The sequence below is a fragment of the Lissotriton vulgaris genome, chromosome 10, assembly GCF_964263255.1.
Source record: "Lissotriton vulgaris chromosome 10, aLisVul1.2, whole genome shotgun sequence".
Lineage (NCBI taxonomy): Eukaryota > Metazoa > Chordata > Amphibia > Caudata > Salamandridae > Lissotriton > Lissotriton vulgaris.
Window position 1 is genome coordinate 979,137,829 of NC_141698.1, and position 14,241 is coordinate 979,152,069.

Sequence of the window (14,241 nt, forward strand, 5' to 3'; positions counted from 1 at the left end):
GTTGCCTCAACTTAGGGTGTCTCCTCATCTTTTGGAATAATACCACGGGATAAACAGGACAGCTTTGGGCGTCTACCTTTGAAGCTTGTTTGGGAATGACTCTCGGCATATTGTTTTCTCGTTCTCCTTTGCACTGTTGGCTGTTGCATTTTGTTGTTCTGCCCTTTCTATGGTGTCCGGGCTTCGCTCTAGTGCCTTGCTGATGCTTTTCTGTTTCTCTAGCCTCATTCTGTTTGCTGTTTTCGCTTCTAGCTTGGCATCCCTTTGTTCAGTATATGCTGCTGAGGGTGTCATGTTTTGTTGTTTAGCCCTTTCTGCGGAGTCCGGGGTTTGCTCTTTTCCCTTGTGCCGTCCACTGACGCTTTTCTGTTCCACTCACCTTATTCTTTTTGCTGTTTCGTGTCAGCCTTTGCTGCTACTGTTAATGCTGGTGTAGCTACCCTAGCCGCTGTGGATATCAGCTGAGTTGCTGCCTGCTCACTGGAGTTAGTGAGACTGAGACAGTTGTGCTTGCTTATATTCGCCTCTCCTGTTTGTTCCTTCCCAGTGTCGATACCGTTTGGCTCCAGCAGCGCGTTTGGTGATGCGCCGCTTGTTCTTTATACTTGCTGCTTCTCGCTCAGGGGTTTCGGTGCAACTTGAAAAAAGTGTTTTATTGATGGATTCTTGTTCCTTCCTTTCCTCCTTGCTATCCATCGCTGTTTGGATGTTTGCCAGTTGTTGGACTGGATGTCCTCCTTTTCTGGGTGACCTATCTGCTTGTCGACACTGCTAATGGACTGCACCAGTGATTGGCGTTTAGAGGAGACTGAAGGTTCTAAAGGATCATGGCTCATATTGTTTTGTTTTGACTCCGAGGATACACCTGCTACTGGCCCCATGTAATTCCTGGCCTGCGTGAAGGCGGAACCAGAGTGCTTCTCCACTTGCAAGGCTCAGACCGCTCTTTTTGCTCCTGGACGGTGATATTTCCCTGTGGAGATCTTTTTCTTGTTTAATTTTACTGTAGTTGAACTTGCCAGTATGTACTTTTTAGGTCGGTAAGAAGATCACTCATCACAGTAGGCAAGGATGCTAGTTTTTCAGCAATTAAATGGCAGCTGCAACTTGAGGGGGATTATTGCTGTTTGAGATTGAACTCTTTTTATAAAGTTGTTCTTTTCCGACAACTTGCTGTCAATGCTTGTGACGTGCAGGGCTAGATAGTTGAGGAGGGTAAGTTGAATGTCCATCTTATCCGAATGGTATTCTAGCACCTTGGTCGAGAGCCGCATGGTGTTTAAGAGGGAGGCCCATATTTTGCTTTATCCTGTTGGTGTGTCTTCCTGGCTCCCCTTTGTAGCCATTCCTGAGCCTTGAGGGGTTGTGTCTCCTTCGCCCTCGGTATAGTATGTAGTTACCAAGTTTCCCCATTCTTCTGTCCTAAGGAAAGACGTTTACTGACCACACAGTTCTTGGGGTCATGGTGGTTCTGGAGATCTTCTTGTTTGCTCCCTGTCAATACTAATCTATCCCCTGATATTGTGGGGGCAGGTTCTGTATGTGGTCCAAGAAGAGGTCGGTTTCATGCTTTGGCTTCTGAAGCCAGTGTTGGTATTATTTGCTGTCTCGCTGAACTGTGGCTTTACTGCTTCTGCTGTGATCATCACTTTGGTTTTCCTAGTTGTGTCATTAATATATTCGGGGTTTTCAAGGTCGAGGTCGGTGGCAACTGGACTCAGTTGTGGGTGGTTTTCCCCCGCTGATTTAGATAGTCGTTCATCTGAAATAGAGGAGGCTGTGGTCCCCCCAGTTATAATCATTTCTGAATCTGAGAGTCCTGGAAGTGCTGTTACTCATTGCATCGCTGTGTTCTGGCACGCCCGTATTTTAATTTCTGACTCCAATGGTAATCTTGAAGCCTCCCTAGTGATAGGCAAAGGTAGCTTTCCTGTGCATTGTGCTCTTTCTTCATTCTTTTTCCCAGTGTTTGTGTCTGTGTTGGTGCATTTTGTGTATTGCTGGGCTTTGTGTGCTGCCTGTGAGTCTGCTACCTCTTTAACCACACTATCAATTGACCAGCAGGGTTGAGCCGTGCCGCGTACTCCTGATTTGACCAGTGTCGCTGTCAAGCCGTGGCCTGTTGATCCATCCGGAAGTAGTGGATGGAGGGGGGATGGGAGGTCCAGTTGTTTGTTGATGCTAAGGTTTAGCACTGCACCAGCGTCTTTCCCAAATCAAAATTTGGAATATATTTTAGGTTGAAAATACTATAACCACCAGCATTTTCGCTAAGGATCTGGAGACCATTTGAGCAGATATATCTGTGTTTGCCGCTGCTGTAGCCAGCGGAGTTGTTACTGTGGAAGATAGACTATCAGTTGATTCGTGTATTTCCTGTAGTAATTTTTTTTCTTTTTCCTATTATTAACGTTTGTTACTGACGGCCTCACCTTCCCAGACCTCATGGTCCTTGTGCACGCTCTTGCACCCTCTTGCTGCAGCTGCCTGCTGTAGGGAAGCCTCGAGTAACCCTTGCAAATACCCCTACCAGTCACCTCGAAGACAACTATGAGGTGTGAATTGCTCTCAGGCAAAGGAAAATAAAGGGCCAATGTCCAGAGGACTTGTGACCTCCTCTAAGCAGGATGGCTTGAGGGCACATGACCACCAACTAGACTAGTACAAAAAGAACAACCCCTGTCACAGGCAGATCTAAATCACACCTAGGCGCACCCACCAATGGTTTAAGTAGCCAAAGTGGCGTCAATGGGGAGGGGGTCAGGGGGCTGGGACCCTGTCCCAGAACTGTTTTCAAAGGGGAATTTCTAATTTCTCTAAACACACCTATTGGTGCTCCCAGAGCTCTGACGAAAGGAAGAAAGATTCCAACATCATGGATTTGGACAAAGAGATGTACTGTGAGATTGACTAATGCCAATCCTCCAGGAAGTGATGTAAGAGAAGGTAGGACGGCCCATGGTTTTCTTATTGGTTATCCCCACCCACAAGCAAATGTCAGGCATAAAGGTTGAACTCCTGGATACTGTTGTATCTTAGTATATTCTGGTAGCTTGCTTAATGTTCTATGTTGCCATGTCATGTTCACTGGATTCCAGAATGTGGAATCCAGGGGGCAGAGCAGAGATACACTGTTGCTGAAGAAGATGCTGCTTGTTTGCCTCTGGGGTTGTAGTATTTAATAAATGACCTTTTTACTTTAAACCACTGTACCTCAAGTCATTTCAGATACCTTCTTTAGACTACTGCAGTACCTGTGGAAAATAGGGACATTATTACTTGTTGAGGTCTTGCATTCACCCCAGTTAATAATCCACTTTTTCACAACTCCCTTATTCCAAGTCCAATCCGAAGTTATGGTATCAGTGTAGTGAACTAGAAGTGTGTTGCTTATTTTCTAGTCTGGCATTTGTAGTGCACTGTTCATGAAATTATTAACCATTTGGTTGAGTAGTGCTGTTGTGAAGCTATCCAGTGCTTCAGCCTCTGCTTTTGTTCCCTCTGTCACTACAGTGCAAGTGTCAGTTCCCAAATAGGTAGAAGCATGAATAAAGAGGGAAAGTTCTAGTGATTTCTTTATTCCAGGTTTTCCTACGATGGATACTAAGCTTCATTAGCATCCATTTGAGAGAACATAATTGATCAATTGTGCTAGAAACAGATGGAGCAAAGATCACAGGACTATAGTGACCACTCTTTTTCTGTAAACCTATTTGCTATTGGCATATTGTAATTCTCCGGCATTAGAAATGATTAAATTGGAATTGATGCCTCATCCCACCAGGACAAGGCATTTCAAATCCGTTGCAAGCCGTTTCATTATAGGTGGCATGATTACTTGCAGCAAATGCTTTAGGAACATATCCTGGACCATTATATGAGCGCTGTTGTCCTCATACCTTGTAATCCTGCTCTATAATTTGCAGACTGAACACTCGTCAACTGAAAGACCAGTTAATTACCATTGTATTGATGATTAAATTGTAGTATAAATAATCTTTATTGCTTGATTAATTAAAATCATTGCAATCACAACATCTTACAACTCCAAGAAAAACACATTTGCATTACAAACAAACAGCCTGATTCATCATACTCCCGTTTTGCGAGCCCCTAATAGCGATTTATAGCGAATCGCTATTAAGGACTCGCAAAACGGGATTCATGTAGGAATATGCAAAAAAAATGCGATTCCTACTAATTCCTCATTTGCGATTAGCAAATTGCTAATCGCAAATAAGGAATAACTCCCCATTCATTCCTATGGGCCAAAAGGCCCATAGGAATGAATGGGGAGTATTCCTTATTTGCGATTAGCAATTAGCTAATCGCAAATAAGATAGCGATAGAAAGGGTGCCAGGGGTGTCCAAAGGACACCCTGTAGCACCCCTTAAATGCTAATATGAACAGGGGTTGCGCACACACACGTCCAAAGGACATGTGTGTGTGTGCAACATGCAACTCAGAAAAATGCTTTTAAAAGCATTTTCTGAGTTATCGCTATTTACCACGAGGTTTGACCTCGCGGTAAATAGCGGCCCGAAATTGCGATTTCGCAATATTTAAATGGATGATGAATTGCATTTAAGGAATCTCAAATAGAGATTCCTTAAATGTAATCCATCGCAAATTTGCGAAAACGCAATTACCGATTTTTGCATTTGGGATGATGAATCCCAAATGCAAAAATCTCACTCGCAAAGGGCCAGATTCTCAGAATCTGGCCCTTTGCGAGCCGAATTCAGCTTCATGAATTAGGCTGAAAGCATCTTCTCATCACATAATAATGAAAAACTGTCCCATATATACAGTTTAAAAACGTATCGATAAACCTATATCTAGCCACCTTACATAATTATTTACAGAATGTTATTGCACATTATACATTTTAAAGTGACGGTGTGCATTACATAATATTTCCATATATAGAACGGAAAAATATTCTGACAACCATTCATTTCCACTATGAAACACTACACATGTTATGTTTCAAAGTGCTAATGGTAAGGTGCAGAAATGACTAATGCGAAGACATTTCTTTTATACATTTCTTGACCCCCTTACCTTTCAAAGTGCTAATGTGCAATAATTGCAATGATGACCATCCTATCAAGACAAAAAAAGAGCATCAGTTTGCTGCAATGATAACCCAGCTATTGTTACATTTCATATTAATACCCTCGCAACAAAAATTATTGGGTGATAGAATTTATGAGCTGTTAAAACTATTAGTACAAAGGCCATAAAAATAGAGGGGATCTGCCCTATTATATTAGGCATTTTTCAACCGCCATTACATTTTTACCAGTTCACATAGTAATGGAGTCGATTCACCAGACAATTACATGATTAATGCCTGTCGTGCAAATCTCACGCCACTCATCAAAAAGTAAGGTCTCAAAACTAACTGTCTAAGATTAATCAGCTTGGGGCATACACATACTATATGTACAAGAGGTTCCTGTGGGCATCCACAAAATCTACAGTTATAATCCGGCCACTTTTTGATCCAAGATCGAGTGCCCTGCTTTATTGGGTTTAACCCATACGCAACATTAAAAACATTTTTTAAAAACTTTGCAGAAAAGAAAAAATTCAGATACGACTAAACACGCGGGGATTGGTATGAATTGATCACATACCATGCATAATTTTTCTCAGCTAATGCATTTTTATCCAATTTAAACAATTCGGCTTTAATATGCTTTTTTAAAATGAAATTATAGTTGGGCATTTTCAGATCTGACTGTTTACTTTGCAGGCCGATATCTCGTAGGGAAGTTAAAATATAAGCTCTCCATTTCGCCTGGTAAGCAGATTTATCAATTTCTTGCCAACAAATATTCCCTAAAGATGCAGGGGCTGATGTTGACAAGGCAACCATACATTTTATGAAAGATCCTTTTGATACCAGGCACTGTCTTTGGAGACCCAATTCCAATCTAATTGCTGCTTGACACACTGACCTGACCTGTCAATTCCAAAGGTTGCTTTAAAAACCTTAGCAATCAGTACGTCAAGCACCTTCACATCTTTTATTCTAGCAATCGGAGAATCATAAATGAGGGTAGGTTGTAACTTGGCTTTGATTACTTTAAGAATAGACTCATATGATTGACACTTCTGTGGTTTTTCTTAAACATCTAAAAGCATGGATCAATGTCACAGCCTTGGCCCTCAGATCTTTAAGACCTTGGCTGCTAATGGTTTTCCCCTCCTGTGCTAACATTCTTTGAATACCATTATACATGACGAGCTCAGCTCGTCATAAGCACAGCTCAACCGTCCCTCATGACGAGCTGAGCTCGTCATGAGCAGCGAAGGGGTTAAGATGAAATTTAAAAGACATGTGATCGTCAAATATCGCCTCTAAGTATCTATACGTCTTAACAATATCAATTGTTGGCCTTCCAGGAATTCAACTTCTCACAAGAATCGTATCATCGGCATACTGGAGGTAACTAATTTGCATCCCCCCCTTCCCCCCATCCTAGGAACATGGCCATTAACAACATCCAAATGCTGAGAAAGATCTGATAAATATAAATTAAATAAGCAGGGGGCAAGGATACAACCCTGCTTTAGGCCATTATATGTTCTAATCTTCCTTGAATTGCCCTCCCCAAGCTTTACTCGAACCCAAGTGTTGGGATACAGAAGTAAAATAGCTTTCCACTATTTCTTTGATATTCCCCGATATGACAATTTTTTCCATTACAAAGTTTGTGGCACAGAGTCGAAGGCTCCCTTAAGATCAATAAAAGAAATGTATGCATTTTGTTTATTTAAGACTGTCCTCTCCGCAAGCAAGGTTAGATCCAACAAATTTGTAGTAGTGGATTGTCCTTTATGGAAACCAGTCTGATTAAATGGAATAATACTCCCCTGCATAGTCCAATCTTCCAATTCTATCAGGAGAGAAGAAGCAAACACCTTTGCATCAACATCAGTCAATGAGATTATTCAATAATTCGCACGGTTTGACACTGGGCCGCTTTTATAAATAGGTTGCACTATGCTACCTTGCCTTGATTCTGGGACAACCCCCAGTATAAAAACTTCCCTAATTAAATTATGCAAAATGCCGGCCCACAGGTCATTATTAGCACAAAGCAGGGTATTAAGTAGCCCATTAGGTCCAGGGGCTCCATTTGCTTGAAGCCCATGTAGCAGGGTCAATACTTGATTACAACTTGGAATGTCAGTCATGATTAGGATCTAGGCTAGAATCAATAACGTGATCAATGGAGTTCAAATCGAGACACTCTCCATTCCCCACATTGGTTATTGATTTATTATTTACCTCACATAAAGCCAATCTGTCGGGGTGATTTTCCATCTGAACCGATAAACCATAAAAATTGGCTATAAATGTTACCCAAACGGAGTTCTGGTATATTTACAGAAAAAGCCCTACAGCTGCCCCTTTTGAGATTATTAATAACCGCCCAAATTTTATTTGCATTATTTAGCTTAGAGGCGGATAATAAACTGTTCCATTGCCCAGTTTGATATCTAAATTTGGCTTTCCATATTTCTTGTTTGTAGGTCTTCTTAAGTTCCTTTAGATTTTCTATATACACTAAATAGGTCTGACAAAATCTACGGGCGTATGCTTACGGACAGCTCTATTAAGTACTTTCTTTAACTTGAATAGTTTAGAGAAAACCATATTTTTTGTATATTCAGATTGGTATTACTTTTTCTAGTCTTTCCAGTTGAAAATTTCCCCACAATGGACTTTGTAATAAAATTCTTCCATTTATTAATCAGATTTGTGTCACCCTGAACACCTTGATCACATTCCTTAATCAATGCCTCAGCAGTTGGCATAATGACCTCCTTTTTGGCTAAATGCCATACCAGCCTCATTAAATTGTAGAATTCCATATACATTTTGATATTACATTATTCATCAATACTTAATTCAGCAGCGTCAAAGGATGGAAGCTGCATTATGTTTGCTTCACATTTTAATTTCACTGCCTTAGACCTAATGGCCTCTGTGAGGTAAAGGTACGTCAGGAATACTTCAAATTAAAAACAAAAATCAGTGGGGCTACCTTAGAAATCACATAAGTATGATATCCATCATTGTGCAGATTTTACAAATTACTTATTTTTACAGTCCCCTACAGGCAGGGGCACAACTATACCTGAACTTCTGCAGGGGCTAACAAGTCAGACAATGGGGTGGGTCTATCCTTAGAGACTAGACAAGAAAATAGAGTGATAAACTGTGCATTTTAAACATTGGTCGAAATCTATACAATTACAATAAACCTGTATTGGTAGATTTGAAACGGACAGATTTTAAGAAGGGAACTTAGTGATTTTATAGCTGACAAACAGCTTCTGCATATTTCAACGCAAAGTACTTTGGAATACTTTTTCGCAAAGCTGTTTCCAGACGAGGACCATTTTTGCCAATTCTCCAAATATTTGTTCTGTGGAATGATAATGAGCTCATAAAATATTTGTAATTTCACCTTTGGAAAGATGCTGCTGCCACACTGTTGACTAAAGAAACGTTTTCAGTTTTCCATCCGCTCATCAGAATGTTGCAACATAAGCTTGTTTAAGGCCATGCACTTGCGCAGGTCTCAGAATAGTGATCCTACTGGGTTAATACTCCTAAGTTTGAGATGTGTACTGGCAAGTCTCACATTTTAACCTAATGCATTATTCATTCCTCCTGATATTGAATAAGTGAGTGCCAGTCAGTTGGCAATATTACTGCCTGTTAATTTCTCTGCCAGGAGTCTGCACTATTTGAAATCAAAATAAAATCCAAATCTTTGTTTTTAAAAAAACTCCTCATCGCGTCTCTCCTACTCATCCCTTTGGCTTGAACACTGAACAGGAAGCACCCGGGCTCCCCGGAGCCAATCTCAACACTGCAATACAGCATTGTGATTTGTTGAGTGCCGTGGTTCGGTGCTCAGATGGGGAATGGGAACCTGGGCATGATCTACACCCGGGATGCAATGCAGCCTGGGTGGAGAACATGGTAAGTGCGCATAAAAAGTTTGGCCGGCGTGAGACTGCCGGTCAAACATTCATGAACATTCCTCCCCTCCCCTGCTCTGTCAGCAGAGCAGCCCCACCGTGCCTCGCCAAGCTGCCGCACCCACAACAGGAACACAAATATGATAATAACATTTAGTTTTTATCATTTCACATTTCCATACACTGCTGAAAAGCAGAGGAGCAATGTTCAACCACATTAGGAGAGGAGCCCCCACTGGCCTCTATAATGGTTGCTGCAAAAGGTCTATACTAATTATAGCAATTAAGATGGCTTGGGGAGAGAAATGGACAACCCGTAACGGGATACCAGACAGACAACATGGTTACCAGTTTGTCATTGTAACGTGAACAAAGTAGTGTTTTCATTGTGCCACACTTTTGCCTTGGAATCTCTTATACACCATATCAGAATTATGCTGCTTTTTGCAGACCCAGGCTGACAGCAGAAAAAGGTTTTAGAGTCATTAGGCAACCAAACTACACAAGGTGGATGAGGCAAACGTAGTGATGCAATGCCAACATAAGGGGAGTGCAGGTGTATTGCATCTGCATCGACACTATTTTGGGACAAAAACACACAAGCCACACATTAACACGAACTCTACAACTATTTTACAAGGCTCTCTGAGGACCTGATCATGGAGGTGTTTGCTTTAGGTGGAACAGGCTTGTCTCTGGGTAGACATACATTATATTTTCAGACTTTACATAGTTGAGCTAGCTCTCAATGTACAAATTACTTTTTAACAAGCATTGGCAAGGCAAATAGGTCTCCCTATTAATATGCTGACACACATCTATGGGTTTTGCCAATGCTTGTTTGCTTTGGCATAGTGTAAAGCTAAAACCATTTCAAGAAGGCCATCTTTGCATGCACACACAATGGTTGCTACTTTGAAATGTTTCAAGTCATTAAGTATAACAAACCAATTCTACCTGACCACCCATGCATCTACAGGTGTAAGTATGCACTCTTGGCCATCTTAAAAAAATAAGGATAAAGAGAAGGAAAAAGACTCAAAGGAGGGTGAAGGGCAAAAAGAACATTTCAGAATTTTTTCAGGAGTAGGTGTCCCTGGAACATCTTTAGGGCTTGCTTACTTCTTTTACTCATTGCCATTTGCGATATTGTTTTAAGTATTTTTGTTTGTCTATTCCCTTATTTATTAGTATTATTTTACCATTTCCAGATAAATAGCAGTTGTAAATTCTGTTGCTGAAAGGTAGAGCACTGGACAAGCATATGAGACACATATTAAGTGGGCAAGAGAGAGCGGACAGGTAGAGGAAGTAAAGCACAGTATGAGTTGACAAAGGAGTGTTGTTAATGGCAGAGTGCTGTTATCATGGGTCTACCCACATCAAGCCTCTAAAAACAAATGAGCACAGAAAAATGAAGATACAAAAGTCTTTGATGTCAAACACTGAATAATACTCATTCACACCAAGGAAAATTAGTAGAAATGATGCATCTTCTGGGTGGACCACACTTGATGCTTTTGGCAAAACCATGAAATAACACGTGCTGAACCAAGTACCAAAACATCAGTTTGAGTCTAAATCTAGCCCACCCTATGTATATTGTATACAACGTGTCTTCAACAAGGGACCGCTAAAGCCTGTAGTTGAGACCTAAAATTTTCACCGAAGCCCATGCTCTAGAATTGACTTCCATGATAAAGTGAAAATGAAATAAACAAACAATAACACATTTCATTCTGTAATCTTTTAATTATACATGAGATTTAAAAGCATGAAAAACAAAGACCCTGATTTACAAAAGTCATTTTATATGAAAACATAGCTAGGTGTAAATCCTTCAAAAAGCAATGGCCAGTGCAGGTAAGACCAGTGAGGTGGAGTGGTGGTACTAGTCCACAAGCGACCATGAAGAAATTAAAATGGGAAAAAATAAAACCACTTACCTTGCGCTCGCAGCATCGCCGAGTCAGCGGTACTGTGAGTGCATGGTAATTGGTTGTCTTTTTTCAAAAATTGTATTTCCTTTGTCGTTGTCTGTCGACTACCTCCTCATCCCACCCTATCCCCCCAACCCACCGCTAATACCTGCATCGGCCACGGCTGCCTTTAACATTTGTGTAATTGTACACCACAACTGTATTATGCAGTACACCCAAATACTATCACTCTGGAAATGGTCAGAGATTTTCTCCTGTAGAAGGCTGAAATAAAAGGAGGCCCTAACACCCAAGAACTTGATGGTGTTCTTAATGCGAGTAATGTGTTCCCATCGAGAAAAAACAAAAGGTAAATTATGCAATTGCTCATTGCTACTTACATTTCCCTGAGTGATATTATACTATGCTTCCAATTTCATAATGGGAAAGTGCAAATCACTTAAAAATGTCAGATTACTTTTCCAGAAGCAAGCCAGGCAACCTGAGTTTGGTGCATCTTACTAGGTAGGCACCTGGAAAGGTTTGTACATTTGAAAAAATTGTTATATCACTTTAAGGCAGAGCTGTAGGTCTCCTAATATTCTGTTACCCTTTTTTCTGAATCATAACCAAAATATGCAGTTGCTTTAAAAATGTAACAACAATGAGCATCTTTATAGTACTATTGAAGGTATCCAACAGATTTAAACTTGTTAACAGGGACTGTTTAACATATCATCTTCTTTTATCAGCTTGCGTATTCCTGAATTCCATTTAGCATATTTGGACCCTTGATGGGAACCGTAAGGAAGGCATTTTGTTGGTGTGATTTGATTTCCCATTACCTTGATAGCTCATGCATTTTAATAAAGAAAATCCAATGTATTATATTGTTTTTTTCTTTGAAACACTGGTTTGTTCAATTACAACTTTGAAAATCTTTCCACCCTGTAAAGAAATGTCCATGTTACTCACATTGATTTGTTTAAAGGCTCAGTATATTATAGACAACATTTCCAGAAGGACACTTTCCTGAGGTTATGAAATTGCTAAAAGGGTATTGAAGTCCAGGGTATTCCTATCTCAGTAACTACACCCACAACAATGTAATGCACTATTAAAAAACAAATTACAAAGTGGGTAAGTCGCTGGGTTTGTAATGTTTGCAAAAAGTGAGTGAAATTAATTTATGGAGAGAGTTGTCTCATAAAAAATATATGAACTTTCAGCTGCAAAGCATTTTCTTAAGGAAAAATACATGGTTAAGATTGGGTAAAGCTCACAGACATCACAACTTTGGGAAGTACAGTAGATTGTTTTCTGTACTTCGCGTGACTTATCTGCAGAAATGTAAGCATTGTCCACCCTTAACCTTAACAGTTCTGCTTTAATGGTTAGAGGAGCCTTTTCTGTCATTCAACTTTAAGAAATATTACATCACTAAGTAGTACTATTTGTCTACTCGAACATCTTTCAGTAATTATAAATATATTCTAGCCACATAAGTAGAATTAATCTTGCTGTAATTGAGTTAAATCATTGTGTTTTTTATTACATTGTCTGCAGTGAAAACACTAGCTACAACAGAATTTCCTCCACACTCGCTCGTCCTAGAAGATTTTGAACCAGATTATGGTGACGTAGAAGATGATGTTGAGCAGACTGATAGAACTGAAGAGTACCTTTACGGCCCTGAAGAAAATGAAAGTACTGATGAGCAAACATCAGAGAAAGTTTCTGGCAAGTAAAGAACCCCAAAATATAGTTTAATACCGAATATATACATGTTTTTCATTTGCCACTTTAACAATACACTGAAGGACTTCCAACAGGTCTCCTCTCCAACCTGCTGATTTCTATTCAGCCCCTGCAAGTAAATGGTTGTCACATCAACAGCTTTACCATATTTCATGATATCAATGTTTGACTAGCACCCTGTACCTTTTTTGCGGCCTTCAAGTATTCTTGGCAGTTTGTTTTTGGGTATCAAGAATTATCTGGGTAACGATATTCTGATATCATTTTGTTGAATATGTGTAGGTCTGTTTAAAGTAGTGTTTACTTATGGTTCCTATTTACCTAGAACAGGTCCCACCCCTGTGTTTGCCCTGTGAGTGATCTCTAATGCTTTTGGGTAAATAATTATCATTATCTTCTGTGTTGTTTGTTTTAGTGGACATCCTAATGGCAATTTTGTAGCTCTCACTCTGTATTTTGTCTACAAGTATAAAGATGTGCACTCAAATGTACATTTTGGGATCTCTGCATAGTCAACTATATTTCTTTTGCTCTGCATTGTGTAGGATTTTCTGTCTACATTATTATGTGGTCTTTATGAATAAAAATTGTGTCCCTGATTCACAAAGGGCCTCCATGTTCGTGGTGGAGGTCCATCAATTGTGGTGGGGGCCACCACTCGTGGCAGGACCTCTGCAGTGTGAAACTGCAGTTGTGTGGTCCTGCCATGAGTGAGGGCCCCTGGACATGACTGTGGGGCTCTGCCACGAGTGCGGATGACCCTTTGTGAATTGGGTCCTGTGTGCGGTGTTGGTGCACAGTTAAGGCTGTATTCCATAATATTGAGCATTAGTTCTCACTCTGCCAGACATTTGCGACTAGAATATGGATTAACATAATATTGTGATGGTATACATAGGTAAGTATGGATTTACTGTTTATAACTCCAAATGTATGTGCTTTGAAGATATGTGAAATATCAAAGGACATAGATGTGGCATTAAGTTTCTTGTCCTTACCTATATTTACTTACCTTCACAATTCTTTGGTAGTCTATACTCTGGTCAGGATAGTTTGATATTGTCTGGAAACATTTTTAGGAAGCACTGCTTTTCAAAACCATTTGCACATGATGCATGTTCAATAATCATTGACTGTCATCTCTCAAAGATGTTTAATGATTATAGCATCTGCCAATGTTTAAAAATCTCATCCCATTTGATAATACTAAAAGCACTAGGATCTGGATAATAATGTGTGTTAAAAATAAAACAAAACCAGTCAGGAAGCCCATAGTCTAACTTAAATGATGAAATGATGCAACATACAAAGCTGCACAGCAAAATAATCAAAAGAAAATTGTCATTGCAACAGACCAGAGCTCTCACCAATAAAGGGTTCTGTTGTAACATAATGCTAAAATACATAAACTGTAGGGCAATTTATATAGGCTTTCTCTGAAAACAATTCTATAGAAATTAATCACATGACAGAAACTTGTTAGCTTCTGCGAGAAAATATCTAATGAGAAGGTGGCAACAGCTTCTCCCAGAGGATGTGCAAGATGTCTCTGTG

At 40.0% G+C, this 14,241-nt stretch overlaps 1 protein-coding gene across 1 annotated transcript in view; it reads left to right on the forward strand.

Moving 5' to 3' along the window:
* Positions 1-14,241, forward strand: part of VWDE (von Willebrand factor D and EGF domains) — a 395,553-nt gene that overhangs the window by 315,390 nt on the left and 65,922 nt on the right. Inside the window, exon 20 of the mRNA XM_086941980.1 lies at positions 12,496-12,669. Within this exon, the coding sequence (XP_086798106.1) occupies positions 12,496-12,669 (174 nt within the window). The remainder of the gene's footprint in view (positions 1-12,495; positions 12,670-14,241) is intronic.